This window comes from Chaetodon auriga, chromosome 15, assembly GCF_051107435.1.
Source record: "Chaetodon auriga isolate fChaAug3 chromosome 15, fChaAug3.hap1, whole genome shotgun sequence".
NCBI lineage: Eukaryota > Metazoa > Chordata > Actinopteri > Chaetodontiformes > Chaetodontidae > Chaetodon > Chaetodon auriga.
In genome coordinates, this window is record NC_135088.1 from 24,139,632 (window position 1) to 24,165,409 (window position 25,778).

General features: G+C 41.9%; 1 protein-coding gene across 3 annotated transcripts in view; it reads left to right on the forward strand.

Moving 5' to 3' along the window:
* The first annotated feature begins 367 nt into the window (after nt 1-367).
* The window catches only part of mark4a (MAP/microtubule affinity-regulating kinase 4a), a 30,659-nt gene continuing 5,248 nt past the window's right edge, over nt 368-25,778 (forward strand). For all 3 annotated transcript variants that reach the window (XM_076751119.1, XM_076751120.1, XM_076751118.1), the window contains exons 1-15: nt 368-1,034; nt 3,182-3,379; nt 4,336-4,389; nt 8,946-8,994; nt 9,338-9,403; nt 11,052-11,122; nt 11,211-11,267; nt 11,820-12,056; nt 18,397-18,516; nt 18,612-18,711; nt 18,872-18,981; nt 19,962-20,148; nt 20,540-20,751; nt 23,748-23,851; nt 24,469-24,753. In XM_076751119.1, coding sequence (XP_076607234.1) covers nt 981-1,034; nt 3,182-3,379; nt 4,336-4,389; nt 8,946-8,994; nt 9,338-9,403; nt 11,052-11,122; nt 11,211-11,267; nt 11,820-12,056; nt 18,397-18,516; nt 18,612-18,711; nt 18,872-18,981; nt 19,962-20,148; nt 20,540-20,751; nt 23,748-23,851; nt 24,469-24,753 — 1,904 coding nt within the window. In that variant the 5' untranslated portion in view covers nt 368-980. The remainder of the gene's footprint in view (nt 1,035-3,181; nt 3,380-4,335; nt 4,390-8,945; nt 8,995-9,337; nt 9,404-11,051; nt 11,123-11,210; nt 11,268-11,819; nt 12,057-18,396; nt 18,517-18,611; nt 18,712-18,871; nt 18,982-19,961; nt 20,149-20,539; nt 20,752-23,747; nt 23,852-24,468; nt 24,754-25,778) is intronic.

Sequence of the window (25,778 nt, forward strand, 5' to 3'; positions counted from 1 at the left end):
TTGGTACTGCTACCTTATGTTACTTTAACTGTTCTATGATTTTTACCTTCTTTTGATTGAGCCATGTGTCTGTATTTGAAAGGCGTGACTTTCAATATTATAATTCATCAGGAGAGGTGTTTTTGATATTTAGAAGCATTGGTATAAATGGGGTGTGCAAAAAATTCGAAACACTTGACAATAGCGCCACAAACTGCAGTCTCTGAAATGATCATTGAACCGCAACTGATGATTGAAATCTTCACGAAGGGAGGCTTTATTGCAGGACAGTTGTTTTAGCTTTTAGTTTGAGTGCATATGAGACTTCTATGAATTATTGTTAATTCACGAAGGTTTTTACATCAAAACCAACCACCGGAACTCTCGTGTCTGTACATTGTTCCTGACTTGATGGTGGTGCGCATCTCACCGACCGGGAATACCGATTGCTGAACACTTCGGCCTTTTTCCCAGCTGCACCGTGAGCTGTGTTTTTCTGCGAGTGGCAGTAAAGGGGATTGGGTTGCATTGGCGTCGCGGTTTAAATGTAAAAGATTACATCGGTTGGTATTATGACAGACGGAGGTGACACACATCCAGAGGGATCCGTGTTTGTTTTGTATGGCGAAATGAGGCAGGGGGTGGAGAGTCGCCACAGAGACGCTGGGCTCCGGCCAAACATCACCTCATTTTAGCACTTATTCGATGCTCGGGATTTGCATTGCATTGCATTTGCTGCATCGTTGATCCGCCGTATTTTTGCAAAGTGCATGGTGGAAAATGCAGCTTGTTTGAGGACACCCCCCCCTCCAGATACCCATTGCTGCCATGATAGGCAGAGGTCTCCTCTCGACCGCGGCTCGGCCGGCAGGAGAACAGGCAGATTGATTTGGGACGGTGGGTCGCATCTGCGGATGTTATTCTATCTGTGGAGCCCGTAAATACCATCCGAGCGAACACTGCGTGATTTTTACTCAGGGAAAAAGGAGAACGAAAACAACATGTCTTCTCGATCTGCATTACCGTCTGGAAACGACAGGAGTACTGGAGACCATGTAAGTACAAATACAGCCTATAGTCTCTATTTCTGTGCATGCAAAATGCATCTCTGAAAACATCTCCACATAAATGTGGCATTTGGCAATCACTGGGTTTGTTCAGTGTACACGGGGGCCATAGATGGTGCTATTTTCCCTCATGAGGTGAAAGGACTCTGGAGGTGATATTGGACGGATATATTAGCAGAACAGGCTCTTTAAGAATGGGCTAACCTTGAGTGTATGCGCAGAGAAAGAGCTGATGGCAGGCAAACAGCCCGGAATGAGTCCATCCGCATACGATAACACTCGGCGGATATGCGCAGAAAGCCTGAAAACCGGCCGTCACATCTTATTATAAGGCTGTGGAGAGATAGTGATGTCACATTTTACAGCTTGCTGCTGCTGCTGGCTGTATGTGTGTGTGTGTATTCCCCAGAAATTGGATGGGTGGGACTAGAGCTCAGAAGGCCAAAATAAATGTATAGGAAATATCTGGGTTGTTCGCACGAAGCGAGGGGATTACTGCGTAAAATGATGTGATGTGCAGTCCATTGCTGCGCAGCCTACAGAGCGCCCAACCCCAGAGCCAGTGGGTGTCAGACAGCGCCATACATTCAGTACAGTGGAAAACAGTAACGGCCTGCTGGAAAGACCGAAGCAAAGGGGATTTATTTATGTGAGACAGACGGAAAATATTAAGGTGTGCATACACATGCGTATTATCTATCTATCACGCTCCTTCTTAATATACATCAAAATGGTGACATGACTGACGTTGCATTATGTCATTTCTCTGCCCTAAACACTTTTGGCAAGACCCCCTTCCATTTGTTAGCAGAGCTTTCAGCACAGAGAGATGGTTAAACCAGTAGATGTCTGTGTGCACGATTGTATTTGTGTGTATGTGAATGTCTTCCTGGATGTGTAGAAGTGTGTGAGTTCACGAGGTGCATGATTGATTGTGGATGCAGATCCCTTCCTTCCACTAGAATGGATCTCAATGTGCTGTCATCACTCTACAATTAAACGATGACAGATGAGTGGATTGACTGGCTGAATTGTTGTGTTGCCATATTGGCACAGGTGAGGCTTGGCTTGATGTGCACCGTACAGTTGGTGGATTAGTGTACTCCACTGTTCACTGTGTATGCCTCCAGTGCTGTCAGTTTTGGCTTGTCTCGTCATCGTCCACATTGAGGGGAGAAGGGGTCCAAATTGGGTCTAGGTTGGGCGTGAGAACAGGGATGGAGACGTCCAAAGGAGGGAGTGTTTGAAGGTGGGGCTTAAGGCTGTGTGGTTGTGTTTATGTGTGTGTGAAGTGAGAGCAAGATGGCATGCTGGGGGGATGGAAGTGTGATGCCTCAGGGCCTGGGACTGGCCAGGGACCACTGTGCCAGCATCTGCTCCCTTTGTTATTCTTTCCTGCTATATTCCTCCCTTCACTAGTTAACCTTTCTATGGTTGTTTTCTTTTTCTCTGCCCCTTTTCTATCACAAATCCTGGTTCCTCTAGGGGGGCTAGGGCTACCTCAGACTGCATTGAACTACTCTGGACATATTCCATGAAGATATCTTCCACCCGTCAAGTAGTAGACTTCTAAAGAAGATGATACTAAATCTAAAATGGAAAAAGTATATTCATGTGCTGGACTGCAACTATTAACCCAGGAATGAGGGGCATGTATTCACATGTAGCTCAGCTCATCATCACTCCTTTTTGTGTTTCTAAAGTAAATATCTGGAGGAGTGATTCTGATACTGTGCACTGAGGTGTGACCATCTCAGTCCATCAGTAGATTTTATATAAAGCTTTATGTCAATAATACACACTCACCTGTGAAACATTTAGCTGCTCAGTGACTTCACCAAATACAGCAGATATTCAGTATTAGCAATGAAGTTGTGTCAGATGGAGTTCATTGGATCTTTGCCTCAAAACAGTTAAGTTGCTGCTGAAAGCATCATATTGTCTACATATTCTTTGCCGAGCATAGTTCATAACCAGCTTATTTTGCTTCTGGAGATCATCAGCGCTCCATGGGTATAGGCAGTCCTGGAGTTCCTTTGTCAGCTTGCTGCTGCTGTTCTATGTGATATTGGTGTTGTCAAAGTGAATAACCCCCCCCCCCCCACACACACACACACACACACTCTTACTTCCAGCATGTGTCACTGGGGGCCAGCCGCTCAGACAAGGCCACAAGCCAGTCCAGCCGCTCACTGGGTGCCCGGTGCAGGAACTCCATTGCCTCCTGCTCTGATGAGCAGCCACACATTGGCAACTACCGTCTGCTCAAGACCATTGGAAAGGGAAACTTTGCCAAGGTCAAGCTAGCCCGCCACATCCTGACAGGAAAGGAGGTGAGACACAGGGCAGCAGAGGTCCAGGGTGGGAGGAGGAAGGAGATGGATGAGCAGATGATGGATCATTTAAAAAAAAACAACTGATGTTTGCAGGGTGATGAAAGGCAACAATCAGCTGATGTTGTTGGTCTAGTATTGAGACTGCAACACTATTTTTGAACATAGTTCGAAACAAGTAAATCGTATTCTGTCATGTTACCTTCAATATATATGTTTCTCTGTTCAGCACATTTTTGTAAGACAAACAAGATTATGCTAGTAGATTAAACTTTTGATATTCTTTGAAGGCATCATGACATCTTCAAGGAAGCAGGGAAACTGTAATTTCCCTAGTTCCAGGTGATTGATTTCAATCCATTGTTCAGTTACTTTAAAAGTGACAAGATTGAATCACGAATACTAAATGATGGCCCAAATGGGTACCACTTTATGATAAGATACACTTTATAAAAAGTTTATATGTTGTAAATAATTGCTTTTGAAATATTTAAGAAGTGTTTTCATAGAGCCTTATAGATCAGTTAAAAACCATTATGAAAAACTTTTGTGATGCAAAGTTGTGCGACCACTTACTGTCTTCTTTATGGACCACCAAAATATAAAACTGCATTATTAACAAAGAGAGAGGATGAACACTGGGAAAAGTTATCGTTCACAACCTGGCAACCCAAAGTGTGTTATTATAAACAACTTATGGCTGATCTATAAAACTTTATAACATGATTTAGTCAGAAAGCCATTACTTCCAAGGTAAATACCCTTTACAAAAGCATATTTGATTAAAAGTGGTACACAAACATAGATATTATTTGTATTCTATTGAGCTTGGACTGTATTGTAAAATAGGTTGATGTTAATGAATGTCGTGTATGGAGGCTGTTATAAGCAAAAGGCCAGATCTAGTGGTGATGTGCTTACTTCCTCATCCAAAACATCTTTCACGTCTCTTCCAGGTTGCAATAAAAATCATTGACAAAACTCAGTTGAACCCAACCAGCCTACAAAAGGTGAGTTTTTCCTCTTTATACTGATGCCTGTATCTGTACTGTATTGAGGAGTATGTGCATTATGCCCTCACGTACAAAAATGAGACACATGCTACACAGTTTAATGCTATCTGTCTGCACAAACAGCAGGGGGAGGTTCAGGTTTATCCTCAGCTGTTTCTTCCTCAGAGGGGGTAGGAATGAGAGAGCAGCTGATAGAGAGAGGGTGCGTGGGATGTGATGCTGTTTGGCAGGTGCTAGGGACTGGATGGGAGCTAGAGAAGACCTCTGCCCCAGAGATCATCTCTCGTCTCTCTCTGGGCTAATCATTGCCCTGAGAGGGGGGTGACTCATCTTGGTCACCCAATCCATTCTTTTTTTGTGTTTGTGTTTGTAATTTGTCTTCCCTGAACACATGTTGCTGTGGATAACAAAGAAAGTCACAGTGCTTTGTAGTTGTTTCATGGTCATTGATGTTGGGTTTGGTGGCCATTTCGTCGTGAGAGGTGTCTTTAGATAAGCTCAGGTGTATGACATAAGGAGGGCTTTTGATGGACTTGCTTCTTTTTTCCCGCTGGTCAGCATGTTGAGTGCTGAGCCTGAATAGTAGACACTCAAGGTTTGTTGTGCATGAAGGTCAGATACAGAGCAGTGGACTCTTTGGCTATCAAGGGCAACCTCAGCATGGCATAGACACACACTTGACTCTGATTCAGGAGTGGTACACATCTGGAGCAGGAGACCTGGACTGGTGGATATCCAAACACAACATGGCTGACATGAAGGCCATTTGATCATGTCTTCATGTGTATCACATGCTCAGACATCTCCATGTTATCTCCCAGCTATACTAATCAAGATATTTTGTGCACTGTCATGTGTGCCTCATATAGCTGCATCACTCAGAGTCAGGTAAAGACCTACCACATAGTGAAGTAATACCTGTGAATAAAACCACGAGAGAGTCAACTCATATTTTCGCATAATGCTGCTTATATGCATATATAGGCCAACATGTCTCATTTAGCCTGTCCCTCCCTCTCTCTTATCTCTTTATACCTCCCCTAGCCTGCATGAGCTCTTCTGCCAAGGGCAAGAAGTGAACAGAGCAGAAGGATCAAATCAGGGATGAAATAATTGTTCTTTATAAGTGTGTGGTGTCTGTGCAATTTTGTTTGACTGAAAAATGACTGTATGTCTTGCTACATACATTAAAAAGACCAGCATTTCTTCACATGACATGTGGAATTACATTAGTAGGAGCATAGGACCCACTCGAATAGGGACTGCCTTAGTTATGTCATACATCCTAGTGGAAATGTGGTGGGCTCCCAAAATTGTTATGATCTGTCACTTTACTGGTAACAACTTTAAAATGTCCAAGAGGATTTGCCCAGGGTAAAAAGCAATTTTGATTATATTTAGTTTCTTTTTATTTGACTTCTTCTTCTTTTTTTTTTTTTTTTTTCTCAATCTGTGTATTTACAGTGCACCAACAGCAATGACCTTGGGTGGTTACAGAATTATCAAGACTTTAGTAAATAAATGAAAGTTCTCATTGTTTTCTTTTCCCATAGTTGTATGGCTGTTGCCCTTTTGATCACAGGCTTTCTGTAATCCTGATACTTTGACTTGTCATATTTCTGGTGGTTATATCATGACAGAAAATTGATTTCTGTACCTTACCTGGCTAGAATATTAAATGCTTCACAGAAACTGTGATCCCAATTTACATGTTATCCCATCTTCCTGGGTTGTGCTTTACTCGGACAGGACTGGCTGCTGTGAAAGACAATAGTGCGACATTTAGGACAGGACTGAGGAGAGAGGCAAAGGATTGGCCACTGCTGAAGAGAATACAATTAACTGGTGATGATAGTGAACTTCTTTACATACCCGTGGGCTAGAGAAAAGCCTTAGCACAGACATGAAAGCGCCCATATTAGCATAATCTGGACGGTAATGTATGTACAGGGTAGAAGGAAAGAGGGAGATGTATTGTACAGGGGTGGGTAAAGGAGAGGGAGGAAGGAAGGAAGAGGGACATGAAATCATAGATGAGGAAGTCAAACCTCAACATCCATGAAGAAGGATTTCTTGTAAGTGGAAACAGCCGATTACAGGAGGAGGTTTTTATGCTGACAGGACACCTGAACAATATGTGTCAGTTAGAAATTAGATTTAGTCACTAGTCAACAGTATATTTTTATGACACACATCAAAGCTGAAACTTACATTTTAATACAATCTGTTGCTACTTTTGTAATTAAAGGCAGGAGCCTTGTTGCCACAGAGCATGTGTCAGCTTTATCATAGGATTTCTATTTATTTGCAGTCATTAATGATTACTGGCATCGAACATGTTACCGAGGGATTGTTTCTTGTTTTGATGGATCTAACTGCTTAATCCTGCTGTGACAAGTAGGGAATTAATGGGACACCTGGATGAGGAGATGCTTCAGAACTACATATCCCACGATTCCTTCTGCACACAGCTGGAGAAGCTGGGAAAGTGCCCGGTCTTAATACCTGGGTTGCTATGGCAACAGTGACGTTGGGGGCACTGCTAGAGGAGAAGACTGTTTGAGGAATTGAATGGAAAATAGGAGAGGGGGAGGAATGAGAGAATGCTGGAAAAGCTTATCACACCATCTTTTTTTTCTAGGTGGAGTTGACAGTGTAGAGGAGAGTCGCTGGTTTTCTTGATGGCTTATTGTTGAGGGAGTGTACTGTTATATACATGAAACCAGGGTAGCTGGCTCAAATTTAATCCCCTGCTCTGCTCTGACAAAGTGTACAAATATATCCCCCAGAGCAGACATATTACACGCAGTGAGAAGTGCTCAGCAGAGAGTGGAAGTTGGTCCGATGTTGGCTACAGATTCATCACATTTGTGTGTGGGCCATGTGTTAATGTTATTTGTAATAGTGAGGAGGTTTTGTTGGTTCAAGTCACCCTCACAAATTCTCAAGTGATACTGTTGTTTTTAGGACAAAAGTATAAACTTGTCTGCTTGTACTGGTCCAACCCCGATTTCTCAGAGGTTCTTAGTTTGATTTCAGGAGCAGAATTAATTGCTCATTAGTATGTTATAAACACCATATGATAAACAACCAAGCAGCAAGCCATTTAATGTAGCCTTCCTTCACCAATCTCTGAAGTTTTGTATTAAAGAGCCCTTCACAGCTTTAAAATTGCACTTCAGCATTCACAATCATTCACATCACAACGAACAGTTTAAAAAAACAGGAGTTAAAATCTTTCTTCCTTGTCAAAACCTGGCACCTACGCTACCCATAATGTAACTCCAACAGTGTCCAACAGTCAGGTCAGAGATTTTAGCATGTTAAGCTGGTAGTGGCTGTGGCCTGGAGCCTCTGGCCAGAAGCAGAGATGAGGAGGGGACTCCAGAGGTCTGTTAAGATCACCTCTTTTCAAATTCCTGCAAGATTTTTTTTCATTTTCAAACTTGTAGTCTTCAAACCCAACCACCATTGCCTCAAGTGACACCACTTGCAATGTAACCACTAAATGTAACCAATTTTGTGCATCTTTTACATGTTAATAACTATGGTTACAGAATGTTCATTTCCCATGTTAATCTACCTGTTAAACTGCAAAAGTACTCAGCACAAATAGTGACTGTTGAAGTGACCCAGTAAAAGTTGAAACATGGACATAGGAGAGATTTAGGGGTATAGTAGAAGCAGTATAGTAAATCACTGTGAAATAGTGATGTGTCGGTCGCAAACGAAACAACTCTTTGAAGTGAACGATCGGAGCCGGCTCCTGCCTGGGAGCCGGAGTGGGAGCACACGCGCACACACACGCAGAGCCGCGACAAACAAAACGCTGGAAAGGTGCCAAATTGAGTGACTGCAGGAAATGCAGTAAAATTTGCTATAAAGTATGTTTTGTACATTAGTAATTAATTTTACATGTAATTTTACATTATTTTGGTAATAAATTAATTTAAGCAACAAAAAATCTGGGGAGCCGAAAGAGCCGGCTCTTCTATGAGAGCCGAGCCATGAGAATTCCCATCACTACTGTGAAACGCGACGTGTGTCAGATTCTGAACTGCAATTCTTCTGCAGGTCTTTGAAATTTTTAACCAATTTAAAGACTTGATCTGCACATTTACCAGAAACAGAAGGACTCAGAGGATTCACAATACAGTTATCACTCCCTATTTGTATGTCAGGAGGATGTCTTCAGGTAAATATAGTGCACAGATTGTTTTCTGACGTTGTTGGATATTTGTTTCTCAGACAGAACTGTGAAAATAATGGAGATCAAGAGATTAAAATTGCATGTTTACAAGAAGTCCTTTTTATCTAAAATTTGAAGAATAGGAATCAATACAAGTCTGATTCTAAGTTCTACTGTTCCGCTGTCATGAGATTAAAATGAGAAGTCTGAGAAGAAAATGCAAAAATACACCATATTCATTTTCACAGGCCAGAAAATGCTGAGAAACCTCATCTCAACTCCCAATAACATATATAGTTCTTGTAAACAACATTTTTTTGTCTAATATGCTCAAGACATTAAAAATTCTGTTTCTTCTTCCCAGCTCTTTCGGGAGGTGCGAATAATGAAAGGCTTAAATCACCCTAACATAGGTAAGGCACATACATATATCTCAATAGGCTTTATGTTTGTGTCTGAGTGTGTGTCCGTGGATGTGTACTTCGCTTCCATGTGTGTGACCAGTACAATCATTTGAATAAGCTTTGGAGCATACATTGACCAAACTGTCGCAAGCGACATTGTAGGCTTCATATAGAGGTCACAAGGTTGGATTTTCTAAAGCTGAGATGCCATATGGATCAAACCCCCCACAGCATTAGCAGTGGGTTCGTTGGTATTAAGACAGACTGCCAGACGGCTGTGCCATTATTTATAATGTGAGCAGGATTTGTTGATATATATTTGATTTTAATCTGATTCTGTTTTGGACTACAGTGCAGCTGTTTGAGGTGATTGAGACTGATAAGACCCTTTACCTAATAATGGAGTACGCCAGTGGAGGTGAGTACACCTGCCATCACATCCAGCAAATGCTGAGTACAAATGGTGCAGAAGGTTCCTTGATGGAACTCTTGTGTTAAAACAACACCCGAGGGACTGTACAAAAATTATTGTCAGGGGGGTGGAGCCTATCCCAGCTGGAGCCTATCCCAGCTGTCAACAGGCGAGAGGCGGGGTACATCCTGAACCAGTCGCCAGTCGATTGCAGGGCAACATATAGAGACAAACAACCATTCACTCACACTCACACCTAAGGACAACTTTGGAGTCACCAATTAACCTAATGCATGTTTTTGGTCTGTGGGAGGAAGCCGGAGTGCCTGGAGAGAACCCACGCATGCACGGGAAGAACATGCAAACTTCACACAGAAAGACTTAAAAAAAAAAAAAAAAATTGGAAATAAAAGTAGGGCAAAAAGCCTAATCATAACCACTTACTTGGCAGATTTTGCTGTGTTTAGAGTGGCTGTATTTTCATCATTTTGTTATGTTTTCCATAAATGTATTACTTTTAGATATTGTGGGGAGGGAATTGCAGTTTTTTCCAAAGTCAACAGGAGAGTCCAAAAGAAATGTTAATAACTCTCGGTAGGGGCTTGATTGTTTTTTATAGCTGTAATATAACATGTAACCCCAATCTCCCTACCATAATATTTTTGTTAAGTCCCTAAGGAATTTTCTTCTTCATCCAGAAAAGCTTTTCAGGCATTCAAGAGATGAATCTAATATTTTCAGTCATGAGTGAAAGCTTACGTGGTGTGAATCCATGTGCTCTGATGACTCAAACGATTACACCAAATTTCTATAAGGTAAATAATGATAAACTGTATGGGGTTTAACTGTAATGCATACACACTGTGTGTAGTCTGGAGTCTTGATTTCAAAATAAACATCACTGCTGTGTAAATTGGAATGATCAGTATTGTGTGAATCAGTACAGTTCTGAACATGTCATGTGACAGTATAACCTAGTACCTCCAGATATCATGACTGACGTGGGTGCTAATGTCTGGATGTACTTAATGTTTTATGTTATATCGTCAATTGACACATATTGTTTTGTGAGACTATCCTCTTTTTTTAATGGTTTTGTCTTTAATTATAGTTTTTGTTGTGGGAGGTATGCCTGTTTTCTTTCTTGCCGAGTGTTAGATGAGAACATTTCTACCACTCTTGTGGTTATCTTAGCATAAACAGCTGTTTAAATAATGTCTTGATTAATGGACTTCAGGTGTGCTTGTAGGTGGATTTTGTTACCTTGGGACACAGCAGGACTACCTGTTTTCCTCTGTTTCATGTCTTCATGCTAAGATAAGGTAACCAGCTGCAGCATCATATTGAATGGACAGATAGGAGAGCAGTATCAATCTTCTCATCTAACTGTGGCAGAAAGGTGAAACAGTGTATTTCCTAAAATGTCAAAGTATTCCTTTAAGGTTGTGTGCATTCTGTGTTTCGTGTGATCACAAGACAAATTTCCCACTGAGGACAATAAAGCTGAAGTTGCCACCCTTATAAATATTAATAACTGAATTGATTGATTTAAATTGATTGTGTATATCAGCACAATATAATCAAATAGCAACAAATCGATATTGCTTCTGGCTTTTTGACCTGACTAGTCCATTTCTGCTGTGCACACTCATAGGTGAAGTGTTTGACTACCTCGTGTCTCATGGGAGAATGAAGGAGGTTGAAGCCAGAGCCAAATTTCGACAGGTATGAATAGAGCGCCTTCTGACACCCACATTGTACCAATCTTCCCGTGACCAGTACTTCATCTTTGTGTGTCTCCTTGTGTTCACAGATTGTGTCTGCTGTCCACTACTGCCACACAAAAAACATTGTCCACAGAGATTTGAAGGTGAGAAAGCTCAGAAGATGTTTTGGGCAGCTTGCAGTGATGGTGAATTAAGGCCAGTACAAGACTAGGACATTTCTCTCACTGACAGATTACACTGAACAGAAAGTTATAATCTGGGACTAGTCTTAATCTGTGTCTGTGAAAAGAACCCTTTAACGTCTTAATCATACAGTAAAATACTGAAGAGAGGAGAGGCTGAGTTTTTACCAAGCTTGGAAGGTAGGAGGTAGGCAGCCTGCTCCTGTTCTAATAGACCATTACATTCCTAAAAACATGCAGTCAGTGGCATATATACAGTAAGAGTCATGTCCAGTATCTATGTTGTTGGAAATCGCACAAGCACCCCCCCCCACCCCCCCCCGTCTCTCTTTCGCGCTCTATTTGTTTGTGTCCTCCTACTTTCTTATTTCTCTTTTTCCTCCCCCATCCAACCGTATTCCCCACCGCTGCCTTCCTCACTCCCTCATCATGTTGTTCTCTGCATACATCCCTTTTCTGCCCACTGCTGCCCATCCCTTCTCTTCTGCATCTATGTATGTATGTATGACATAGGCAGAGAACCTTCTGCTGGATGCCGACGCCAATATCAAGATCGCCGACTTCGGCTTCAGTAATGAGTTCACACTGGGCAACAAGCTGGACACGTTCTGTGGCTCGCCACCCTACGCTGCCCCTGAGCTTTTCCAGGGCAAGAAATATGATGGGCCTGAGGTGGACGTCTGGAGTCTCGGAGTGATCCTCTACACACTGGTCAGCGGCTCACTGCCCTTTGACGGGCAGAACCTGAAGGCAAGTGGATGGTGGGAATGGACTGTCTGTCTGCCTGTCAAGATACATTCAGTTTTCCTCAGGGGGTTATGGTAACAGGAATGGGTTATATATATTTAAATGCATAGTTTGAGGCATGCAGTGCCATTCTTAGAAGCTTAAAAAAATCTTTCCTCACATACACAGTGTTATGGGTTTTCAGTGTCTGGAATGTCAGTGCACCCCAAAAGACATTTGTTATAAAAGATGCAGTTTTCCTTTTCAGTATTCCCCTTTTCTATAACTTGTGTACATGGGATTTAGTTGGCAGTTTTTTACAGTCTTTGTCAAAAAGTTACCATTCTGTTGTACTGTATGAAATTCATAGTTTAAAGTGTGCCTTGCTGAGCAGAATTTTAGTGCTGAGTGGTTTGCTTTGCTTTAAATGTGATCTTAGAGGGTGTGATGAGTTCAGTTTACAGTAACAGTGGATGGTAGAATTTCATAAAACCACCCCACAGGCTCGTCTGCCCTTTGAGGTAGTTTGATAAAGTCTGAATCAAATCCAGGGATTTTGTGGCATTGTCATGGCTCAGTGTGTGACCTGTAGACATGGCATCTTTGCTTTGAATATGGTCCAGGACCTTTGTCTTTTTCCTAGTCTTCCCTCTCTTTCTCCTTTTCCAGTGATCCTATGAAACCAATTTTATGTTCATACTGGTTATGCATACTAGTTAAGACACTTGACCGATATATAATAACATAACATAAATAAATATTTTTTATAAGGATCCCTCAAAGAAAATTTTCTTTTGAGACCCGAAGTAATTGATTGAGTAAATATGTTTGATTAGTGAGCAACATCAGCATTCTTTTGAAATAATGCTACTGGCCATCTGATGAAGTCCAATTCACTCTCTTTGCATTTCTGTTTTGGTTTCCACCAGCTCATGCAGTAAGTCTGGCTCTTTAGCTGCTAAATGCTCCCCTCTGCTCCACTAACAAGTCTCTAGCTCTGTGTGTCTGCTGTTTGGTGCTGAGCAGGTCCTGTACAGTGGGTTGATTAGAGCCTTTTTGCTGAAAACAGCTGCTTCCTGCAAATGGTAAATGGAATGGTAAATGGACTGTATTTTATATAGCGCTTTCCTAGTCAGATGACCACTCAAAGCGCTTTTACAACACAAGTCTGCATTCACCCATTCACACACACATTCATACTATGGTAGCTAGGCCACCTGTTCATTACGAGCTTTAACCATTCACACACCGATGGCATAGCATTGGGAGCAATTTGGGCTTCAATATATGGCCCAAGGATACTTTGACACTTAGACTGCCGAGGCCAGGGATTGGATCGACCTTCTGACAAGTAGGGGCCGCTCAACCTGCTGAACCACAGCAAAAAGAAACATTTTTGGGAACAATGTTGATGAGAGCTCTAAGTTAAGCAATGTAGTAAAATGAATGAGCTGAAAGAGGTTAAAAGGCTCTGCAGAGCTGAAGGGACAATAGTTGTCTGTGGGCTTGTCCTGACAAAATATAGCCTGGGGCGGTATTGTGCCTCCTTCAAGCTCGGGTCCTCTACCAGAGGCCTGGGAGCTTGAGGGTTCTGCACAGGATCTTGGCTGCTCCCAGGAGTGCGCCCTTCTGGACAGAGACCTCAGATGTTCTTCCTGGTATCTGCTGGAACCATTCTCCCAGCTTGGGGGTTACTGCTCCAAGTGCCCCAATCACTACAAGGCTTGCTCTTGTGCGGCCATGATCAGTGCCTCTGTGCTGTCTTTCAGTCCTGCCTTTTCCAGCCACTGGTATGTTTTCGCTAGGTCAACCACTTCCTCAAGCTGTCGATGGTACATGCCATGCAGGGGCTTGTCTGTCCATGCCAACCCTTCTGGCTCCTCCTTACTGGGCTTCTGCTGCCTGAGGCATTCACTCAGCAGGTCATCCTTTGGGGTCATCTTCCTGATGTACTCCCAGAGGTTTGCTGTTTGCTCCTGGATAGTGGCTCTGACGCTCACTAGCCTCCCGTCCTCCGCTTAGTGTATAGCCTCAGGACGCTGGCCTTAGGGTGAAACCCTCCATGCATTGTAAGGAGCTTCCCTGTCTTGATATCAGTGGCTTCCCTTTCTTCCAGTGGCCAGGATATTATACCAGCAGGGTATCTGGTTACTGGCAGGGTGTAGGTGTTTATTGCCTGGATCTTGTTCTTACCATTCAGCTGACTCCTCAGGACCTTCCTCACCATCTGAAGGTATTTAGCTATGGCTGTTCTCCGTGTTGCCTCCTCATGATTGCCATTTGCCTGTTGGATCCCTAGGTATTTATAGCTGTCCTGAACATCTGCTATGTTGCCTTCAGGTAGTTCAACCCCTTCAGTGGCAATCATCTTCCCTCTCTGCACACCATCCGTCCATACTTATCCAGTCCGAATGACATCCCGATGTCATTGCTGTATATCGTGGTGAGGTGAGTGAGGGAGTCAATGTCACGCTCACTCTTGGCATACAGCTTGATGTCATCCATGTAGAGGAGGTGGCTGATTGTAGTCCCACTTCGGAATCGGTATCCAAAGCCACTCTTGGTGATGATCTGGCTGAGGGGGTTTAGGCCTATGCAGAACAGCAGGGGGGACATTGCATCTCCTTGGTATATACCACATTTGATGCTCACTTCTGCAATTGGCTGTGAGTTGGCTTCCAGAGTTGTCTTCCACAACTCCATCGAGTTCTTGATGAAGGCTCCAAGTGTCCTGTTGATCTTATACAGGTCTAGGCACTCCAGTATCCATGTGTGTGGCATCGAGTCATAGGCCTTCTTGTAGTCAATCCAGGCTGTGTACAGGTTGGTACTTCTGGTCTTACAGTCCTGGGTTACCCTGTCAACCAGTAGTTGGTGTTTGGCTCCTCTTGTGTTGTTGCCAATTCCTTTCTGTGCTCTACTCATGTACTGATCCATGTGCCTGCTCATCTTAGCCGCTGTGATGCCCGACGGGAGCTTCTATGTTGTACTCAGGCAGGTTATAGACCGGTAGTTGGATGGTACTGGGCCCTTCTGTGGGTCCTTCATGATGAGGACTGTACGGCCTTGGGTCAGCCACTCTGGGTGGGTTCCCGATCTTGGCAGCTGATTCATCTGTGCCGCCAGTCGTTCATGGAGTGCGGTTAGCTTTTTGAGCCAGTAGGCGTGGATCAGGTGCTGCCCAGCTCTTCATGTTAGACACTCTTTCTTGGATGTCTGCAGTGGTAATTTCTACTGGTTCCTGTTCTGGGAGGCTACTGTGGTCTGCTTTCAATTCGAGCAACCACTGGGCATCGGTGTTATGCGATGCCTCCTTCTCCCAGATACTCTTCCAATAGAGCTCAGTTTCAGACTTTGGTGTGTCTCTCTGGGTCTTCTTACTACCTTGCCATTGAGAGTAGACCTTAGCTGGGTTGTTGGAGAACAGTCTATTTATTCTCCTGGTCCCGGCTTCTCTGCTGTATCTCTTAAGGTGGGTAGCCAGAGCTGTGAGCCTCTGCTTGGCAGTCTCCAGAGCTTCATCTATGGACATCTATGTTGCATCTCCTTGGCATTTCCCTCTCGACCTTTACACCCTTCTGTAGCTCGGTTAGCAAGGTAACCTCCCTTCTTGTTGCCGTGATCTTGCTCTCCAGTCTCCTTTTCCATGGAGGGTTCCCCTGCTCCTTCCATCTACTGCTGTTCATCTTGTAGCCTAGCATGAGCAGGATGACTGTTGCCGCTGCATACATCAGCCGATTGGTCTCGGTGATGGTTTCTGTGGATATAGTCATCAGTGCCTTGTTCGTGTCTTCCAGTAGAGCTTCATCTGGTACTTTGTCTCTTAGCCTTGGCAGGTAGGTAGTTGTGTTCCCCCAGGATTCTGTTATCTGTTCTCTCAGGCCAGCTGCCCTTGTGTTCAGGGTGTCTGTGCTTCTTGAGGCTTGGTACCCAATCTCGTTATTCAGGGATGCAGATGTCATCCCTGCACTGACCTGTCGTCCTGGCTCCCCTTTGCCGTAGCATCTTTGTACCGTGGATGAGGCACATTGTACCTCATCAATCGCGACAGAAGGTTGTTCTCACGGATATTAGAGCACTGGATCACAAGCTGCTTTGCAGTCTTCATGGATATGGGGTTTCAAAGCATCCATAGGTCCCACATCCTCTTCATATACCCTCTGTCACTGGGGTTGCTGGTGTAGTAGCATTCCAGCAGTGTTTTTTTCTCTCTCTTGCTCCATGTATGTCGTGTTCCAGTAGCCAACTTCTCGTTAGGGCGTGCTGGTTCCCTAACCCCTAACGTGGACCTTGTTGGACTGGGTGACGTCCAAGCCGCTATGGCCTTATCTGTTTTTGTTGGTCTCATCCAAGGTGTAGGCATCTAACTGCAAAGGGTCTTACCTAAGGACCCACCTGGATATCCGCTCCCCCGTGTAGCAGTCAGTAGCCTAAACCACTGAGCTATCCAGTCAGATATATACATATGTACACACACACACGCACACACGCACACGTATGTATACATATGTATATTTATGTGTGTGTATCTATATATCTCTCTCTCTCTCTCTCTCTCTCTATATATATATATATATATATATATGTATATGTGTATGTATGTATGTATGTATATATACATATACATATATATATATATATATATATATATATGTATATATATATATAAAACCTCCATGTACTGTACAGTACATGGTTAGTAATTGCACAGACTGAGTGTAAGGCAGTTGAGTGGCAGATTGCTGCATTCTAAATTATTTAATAAATGCTAACCCCATACAACAAAATCACACATAACAGACAAGTGTTACTTGTATCAAGACATTGATCCAAATGTGATACTGGACACTGGACAGAATATATAGAAATCTCTGTGGCGTTTGTGGAATCTTTATGTCATTTAATCTTAATCTAATAATATTGTATCTGCTCCAGTTTGGTTATTTACACAGGCTGGAATATCAGGTGTTTGATAACCATTACTTTTTAAAGTCATTCATGTGAGTCTGGAAATATTTAATATGTCAAAATCAGCCAGTTCTGATCACAAAAATTAGTCTGTCTTGAAATTACTGTGTCTTGATGAAAATCACATGACTGTTCATCTGTAGTGACATGAGAAAAGACGACACTGTTAATGTGGCTCCATCCTCTTCATGCAGTTTTGCCTCTGTGTCTGTTGGCTGACCCAGACATAGAGGTCAAGTGATTTTTTGTTTTTTTTAAATGCAGTCATAATAACCATAGTCTTGTGCAGGAAAAAGCCAATAGCCATTTAATCTGCTGACATTACACATTTATAAACTGGATAAGTTGAACTGAAAATGTAAATCAAATACCTAAATAAATGTATAAATCTCGAAATCGGAGTAACTGCAAAAAATCTAGATCTCTACTTGTCCCGTTGGATCCCAAACTCACTGAACTCTTGCTTACTCAGACTCGCTTACTCGGATGACTGGTGGAGGCTGCGCAGCCATCAGGACCAAGTTCCACCATTACCACTCACCAATACTGTTTGTAAAATGTCCTATCAGTGCTTATTAATTGGCCAAACTGATTAATTAGTCACCTCTACTGCAAAGACCCTGAAGTGTTTATGAGGTTATTCAAGATTCAAAAGTTCAAGATTAAAAAAGCTAGAACCAGATTACTAGAGAAGACAATGTTTTGTGTATTTAAATTAAATAAAAAATAGCAATGTCACCCCCATTGATACAGTAGTATATTGAAAACATTATTCTCTGTCATTGTAGGTCATTGTACCCTGTAGTAAAAATGCAGCTAAAAAACTGAAAAATAAAATAAAATAGTATTTTTATCCAAGATCCAGCAGATGGCAATGAATGCCCCCCTAGAGCTCTACGAGAGAGTGTGGACAAGTGTATTTAACCCCTCTTATGTCTGACTGCACCCCAGCATACTGCTTGCAGTGAGGTACTTGGGACTTTAAGTTAATATGCAACAGACTTATCACAGAACTTCAGCATGAAATACTTTGATGTTGTGATGGATATGTTGGAATTTAAGTTCATCATAAACCAGAATGATGATGGTGAGTAGGATGAGTCAGAATTTAATCTTCTGAGCCTCTTCTGTTTTGACAATGTTTGTCTCAAAAATAGAATTAATGGCATCTGAATTAGGAGCGTCCAGGAGCTGAGTAGTTAAGATACATACCATATAACTGTAATGTTCATGGTTTGATTCTTGCATGTCATTCTGTTGTCTCTCCTCACTTTTCCTGTCTCTGTCTCTATTGTCACTATCAAATAATGGCAAAAATGGCAAAATAAAATTCTTAACAAATAACGATATGAAGTCAGATGAAGTGTATGTGTAATGTGATGGATGTTGCCAACAGGAGCTGAGGGAGCGTGTGCTGAGGGGAAAGTACCGCGTCCCCTTCTATATGTCCACAGACTGTGAGGGGATCCTTCGCCGATTCTTGGTGCTCAACCCTGCCAAACGCTGCACCCTAGAGGTGAGACGTGCCAGACACAAAGCACTGAAGGCGTAACATAACCTCACGTCAAAGTCAAACACAATTGAAGTTTTTCTGTATTTTTGTTTCTACAGCAAGTCATGAAGGACAAGTGGATAAATACAGGGTACGAGGGGGATGATCTGAAGCCCCATATAGAACCTGTTGAAGACTACAGTGATCCAGCTCGCATTGGTGAGTCAGCCAGGTCACTGTTACTGCACCTGCAGCTTGGCTGTTGGCCTCAAGGCTCTTCACCACAACAAACCTGGTCAATGGGGTAAAGATACAAGATGTTCTAAATCTCTGCCTCTTTTCTTACCTTTCATATTGTATGGTTGTGTGTGTTCCTCAGAGGTGATGGTCGGGATGGGTTTCACTCCAGAGGAAATCAAAGACTCTCTGCTCAATCAGAAGTATAATGAAGTCACCGCCACCTACTTACTGCTGGGCCGCAAAGGCGATGTGAGTTATGTAGATGTTCACAATATTAATTTAAGCAATTTACATATTTAGCTAGCTTAGTAAGCAGAGCAACTGGCCATGAATGAAATACCCTGCTGATCTTTTCTTTGATGACTAATTGTGCATGCTGGCCTAGGTATTGTTTAATTTTCCATACCGCTGCCAAATGTAGTTATTATTTTGATACCTTATTTTGACCAATATAAACATATTTTTTTCCCAAACCCCTTTTTTAATATAGCAAAAAAAAAACAAAAAACAACTTTTTATATGCATGTGTTTGATGTTGTCTTAAAACAAACTGTCATTAAAGAAGCTTACTTAATTACAGAGTCCTTTGCAATATTTGGAGTGTATATTTCCACTCTTTCTTTGTATATCTTCAGCCGTCACCATCCTTCTGTGCTAGCTGCTATAATCTCCTATGACAACTCAACTATGCATCCTTTAAAATCTTTGTTTAACAGGTTACAAAAAATACCTCAGAGACATGCAGTCCTTGTAGTCCTTATAATGAATTATTAGATGGCTTACAAATATGTTTGGCTTTTATTGTACAGATATGAAATAAAGATGTTCTTCATTCATCTATATTAATAGTATAGTATATGTCAAAAAGGGTTAGTAAATGATCACATTGTTTTATTTATGTTTTACACAGCAACCCCAGTTTTGGGGAATCAGGGGTATACATATGATGTATTGTTGCCCCTCTGTTATATATTTTGGAAACTTTTTTCCTACGAGTATATGTTAGTAAGTGGCGATTCTAGTTTGAACTTAACCACCTCTTTACCATCACCTCTCAATCTTCTCAGGATCTCATCTTGCACTTCGATACCCGTCTTATCAGAATTCTGGGAAACGTGTTATAATTAATCATCCATCCTTCTGTCTTGCTGTGATACTCAACTTTTGAAAACCCATGATGGGCCACACGTTCTGACACCTTTCTATCTAATATCACTGGGATATTATAGGAAGGCAGTGAGGCTCGCACAGCCAGTAGCCTGTCCTTGGCGAGGGTACGACCCAGTCCCATCACCAACGGGACCAACAAGCACTCCTCAGCCACTGGCTCCTCTTCCTCCTCCACCTCTTCCTCACATAGCAAGAGCCAGCGCAGTTCCTCCACCTACCACAGGCAGCGACGACACAGTGACTTCTGTGAGTCTCCTGTCTAACTTCTTAATTCTTTCTCTATCTAAGCCATACATTTATTGAAACCTTACATTTTTCATCTTAAATAAAAATATTGTAATTCTGTCATCTTTTTAATCAACCGATAATAACATCTGAAGAGAGGCATTAAAAAGACTTGCTCTTAAGCGCTGTGATGAAAAACTAAACTAGTAATAAAGAGCAATATGGAGTTTAAGAAGAAAAAATGGTAACGCACTGTCGGCTTGGATGATAGAAATACTTAATTTCTAACTTATATCTGAGTTATTGGCTGTGGCTAGCTATATGAATGGACATTGCATACCCTGCTCTGTATGCAGAATATTCCTTATATGAGTCTTCGTGTGTCTGTGCTCCGCTGTCCTCCACAACAAAGGTGGGCCCTCCATGCCCGTCATGCACCCCAAACGGAGCCCGACCAGCACAGGTGACCGGGAGCTGCGGGAGGGACGAATGCCTTCACGTAAGGCCAGTTGCAGCGTGATGGGGAGCCACAGCCTCCCTCCCTCCAGCCCAATGGTTAGCAGTGCCAACAACCCCAACAAGTCTGAGATCCCAGACCGCCGCAAAGACATGACTGCCACCACGGTAAATGACAGACTGCGTCCTCAGGCAGGGAGCAGACTGTGAATCTCAAATGATGTTTGAGGCATTAGACTAAAGGGGCCCAGGATTTTGCCACCAAGGCCCCTGAACTGAGCACCAATAATATGGGTGGATTTACTTTCATGGCTTTTATAGTGTCGAATTTAACTGGAATACTGTTTGTGTTTGTACCCTCTATTCATAACATGGTGTAAGGCAGGGGTGTCAAACTGAAATCCACCGCGGTCCAAAATTAAAAAATTGTTCCAAGTCGAGGGCCGGACTGGTTCAATGTGTAAAACTGATTGAATTGACCATATTGCACATATTGAACCTGGAACTAACACAGCCTATAAGTTACTGCCTATAAAACAACATTAAATAAATGAAAAATCAGTTGCATTCATTTCTTATGGCTTTATCTGCAGCTTTCCATAGTAATTTCAAATGAAAACATTTTCCCACAGGCCAACAACAGCCAAAAAATAATTTCCTTCAAACAAGAACCAAAAATGCCCAGAGTGCAAAAAGTCACCATATATTAAACCCGAGTGTGCTGCTCTCTGATGCGCACTAGTCTAAGCCAGATACTTGAACCTAGAACTAACACAGTTTATAAGACCGTTTTTATCTATAAACAACAGCATTGAACATTAAATACAAGAAAAATCAGTTGCGCCACACTGTCTCTGTCACACTGTCGCACAGAAGACAAGCAGCTTTGTCCTTCATATTCGCGAACACATACTCTGCCTCCCACCTGCCTTGAAAACCATGTTTTCAAAGTCCACCATCCGTTTAGCCATTTTTTGTGGCGAGGGTAGCTGAAAGTTGACCACAGGTAATGAGCTCCATCACCCTGCTGGTGATTGAGTCGGGCAGGGACTCACACTCGCGGACCTTCGATTGATGTGCTAACGCGCTGGCAGTGCATTGTGGGACTTGTATTACTAGTGGTGCCTGCAATATACCGGTGGGCCAAGTGTAATAATAATAGACATGATCATGTAGGCCAAAGATAATTCCATTGTGGGCCAGTTTTGGGGGCCTTGAGTTTGACATATGTGGTATAAGGAGTGTCCTGTCACAGTTGACAGTGAGTGATGACTGTGCACTGGTACAGCGCACTACTTCACAACAGATGACAAAGTGAAGAGCAAAAGGAAGGGACCATCTCAAAAGTGAATGCACAACCTCTTATTATGATGGCATTATATGTTCAGGTTAGCTGTCCATCAATATGACTTTATGCATGTCCTTATGTCCAATTCTCATTAACTTGATATCTCAAGAACACCTGGAACAACTCAAGAATTCATACACTAATTATGACAAAATTTCACGCAAATGTCTCATAGGTACGGAAGCTCTGAAAGGCAAGGTGGAAAAAAAAAATAAAACGGCCAATGTTTAAGTTTATCTCGTACGTACGAGATAGTATCTCGTACGTATGAGTTAGTATCTCGTACGTACGAGATATGAGTTAGTATCTCGTACGTACGAGATAACTCGCAATTATTATTTTTTTTCACCTTGCCTCTCAGGGCCACTGGCTCAGTAATTTTGGAGGAAAAAAAAAAATCTGAAACGAGAGGTTTAACCATCTCAGTTACTTTAACTACAAATATCTGCTGTAAACCACAATGGGACTGAGAGATTTCTCCATAAAATATTTATATCACATAATTTTATATAGAATTATGAATGAAAGCTCCATGTGACAACACGTAGCTGTTCCGCAACTGACAGTATGCCACGTCATCCAGACTGACCTGCCATGCAAAAGTACGTTGCTAACGTCAGCTAGTCATCACAATGAACTTTACAAGATGCCTGCATAATCTGTCAAAGATATCTATCAACGATGTTCATCGTATCGTATAATAATGATTATAAATAATAATTGCGAGTTATCTCGTACGTACGAGATACTAACTCATATCTCGTACGTACGAGATACTAACTCATACGTACGAGATACTATCTCGTACGTACGAGATAAACTTAAACATTGGCCGTTTTATTTTTTTTTTCCACCTTGCCTTTCAGAGCTTCCGTAGCCAGTGGCCCTGAGAGGCAAGGTGAAAAAAAAAAATAATTGCAAGTTATCTCGTACGTACGAGATACTATCTCGTACGTACGAGATAAACTTAAACATTGGCCGTTTTATTATTTTTTTTCCACCTTGCCTTTCAGAGCTTCCGTACTTAGGATAAAATTAAGTGATATTTTGTTATCCAAAAGGTCGAAAGGGAGCTTCACTGTGACAATATAATGTCTTGCAAAAACACCTCTGGCCATTATTCAACACCATAATTCAGGAACAGAAGGGCAGATTGTGACCATATTATGCATGTTCGACAATTTAACAATTTGTAGCTTCTTTGCATATTTGAAGCATTGTAGTCCACCACAGGCTCATTGGTTGTTTTGATATTGAGCTTCAGGTGATTGTTGTTGTGATGAAGCTCTCTATCAGTCCTCTGTACTCCTCTGTATTCACTGGAATCATACATGTCAATATGGTGATAACTTCAATTTTTAAAATTTTCTTTCTTTCTTTGGCACACAATTCATGGTTAATAGTGTAATAAATGCAGGTACATGTTTAATATGTTATGTTATTTGGTATATTTTATGAGCAGCTTAGGTTATACATATACAGGAGGAGGACTATAAATGGCAGTAGATAACAATTTAACACAGAAAATGAGTCAAGCCAATTTACGACAGCTTCTGCTATAGTCCTGCCACTTCCAGTTTAAATCGACATACAGATATTTTTGTAGAGTAAACAGATACAGATAATAGCTTCATGTCACACCCCTAGTAGTTAGTAGCAGTGACATTGTGACTTGGTTAACATGCATATTTTGAGATATTGTCTTGATGTATAATGAATGTGGTACTGTAACAATGTATAGTGGACTTAGTTCCACTGAATATCAATGTGACTCATGGTGAAATCTGTCTCTTACCTTGTCCTTCTCTCCCTGAAGAATAACATCCCTGGAAGCGCCATGACACGCAGAAATACATATGTGTGCACAGACCGTTCAGGCGCTGACAGACATTCTCTTCTGCAGAACGGCAAAGACAACAGGTACCATTTTGTGTAGGAGGTTTTAATATTCATATACTGTATGTCAGTACAGATCTTCAAGTGGCAGTCAAAGCAAGTGCCAACTATTTGATGGAGCCACATCAGCACATATCATGAAGATCTGTTATAAAAGCAATAACATGCTACCTCTTCAGGTGACAACTGCTACCTGAAGAGGTAGCAGTTGTCACCTTAAGCTGTTGTTAGGGGGATGTGTGAAAACTGCTATAGAACTTCCAAGTACATTTTGTGGCTCGAGGCTTGCCAGCTCAGTTTGTAGAGTTCAGATAAGATTATGCCCACTCCAGAACCAGAACAAAACTGGACATACTTAGCTGTAAATCATTAGAAGCTAACATAGCTAAAAGACTGTTGTATAGAGATAGAGCAGACTCTGTTACTGATGCCAGTATCAGAGTGGGACGTAGTGGATGCGTATGAAAGCTTTAAACCAGAATAAATACTTCAAACACTCCAGTTTTTTACTGAAAGGGTTCTTATCCAATAAAAATATGAATTGCACCATTTAAGCAACATATATGTAAATGGGGAGTCTTTAGGAAGTCAAAGAAGGTAAAACAACAAAACAAAAAAACAATTCCCTTTCTTCTTTGCAGCTCCCTGGGCCACCGCATGCCTGCAGCGTCTCCGTCCACACTCAGTATCGCTGGGGCTGGAGCTGCCTCTGCCTCTTCCTCTTCAGACAGATGCCGCCTAACCCGCGGCTCAACAATCCGCAGCACCTTTCACGGGGGACAGCTGAGGGACCGTGGACCCCCAGTGTACTCAGCACCACCCACTTCACCGACCTTGTCCCACCATGATGCCAGCCCTCTGCCACATGCCCGCACCAGGGCAACCTCCAACCTCTTCACCAAGCTGACCTCGAAACTTACTCGCAGGTAGATCCGCACCACATGTCAAATATCACATCTGGAGAAGACAGACCATAAGCAGTCGTCTTATAGACTAGAAAATGCTCTAATTTAAAACCCTAGAGTAACTGATAATGCAATCAGTATAGAATTATATTTTAAGGGTGAAAATGTAACAAGAATCATTCACATTTCTGAAAGATTGATACCCAATTATCAAATCTCAAATTATTCATATAACTGCAGCTGTGTCATTGCTGGAACTGAACGTTTTTAGTTTTAATTGTAAGTTGTAATACTGTCACTATAATTGCAGTACTTCTGCAACACCAATCTTTTTTTAATACTAAATATGAAGCTATAGCCAGGAGACTGTTAGCTTAGCCTGGTATAAAGACTTGGAGCATGAGGAACAACAAGAAGGAGCAAAAGGTGTGTGCACCTTTAACAGTCATTAATTAACATTTTTACACTTTGGTTTTTGTTCTGATTAAACAAACAACATACATAAAGATCAACATTTTCAAGGTGTTTTAGACAGAGCCAGGTTAGCTGTTTCTCTGGAAGTCTTTTGGCTGTAGATTCATATTTGGCATACAGACATGAGATCTGTATTGATTTCCTCGTCTAACTGAGCAAGAAGGTGAATAAGAATGTGTTAAACAATTCCTTTACTGCAGATTTCATAAGTTTAAATAGTGTCATGGCTAGAATTTGAAGGTCAACCCTCTAGCTGTTTATTTCACTATAATAATAATTATTAATCAGATAATTAGTTTATTTTTTTACACTTAGAACCTATTATTTAGGGAATTATGTGTCATTTAGACGTGATCCATATGTTCTTATATGGCCGAAGAGAACAGGGTACAATGGCGTTCCTTGTTTTTGGTAGGATTTCATTCTTGCAATTTAGGATTTGAGGCTTGTTGCGCTGTTGTATTAAGTATAAATTGTTCCGCTGTAAGGACATCCGCTCAAATATAAAACATGTCTTCAGAAGACAAGATTCACATGAAATCACAGGGTAACCAAATATACGATATTAAGTC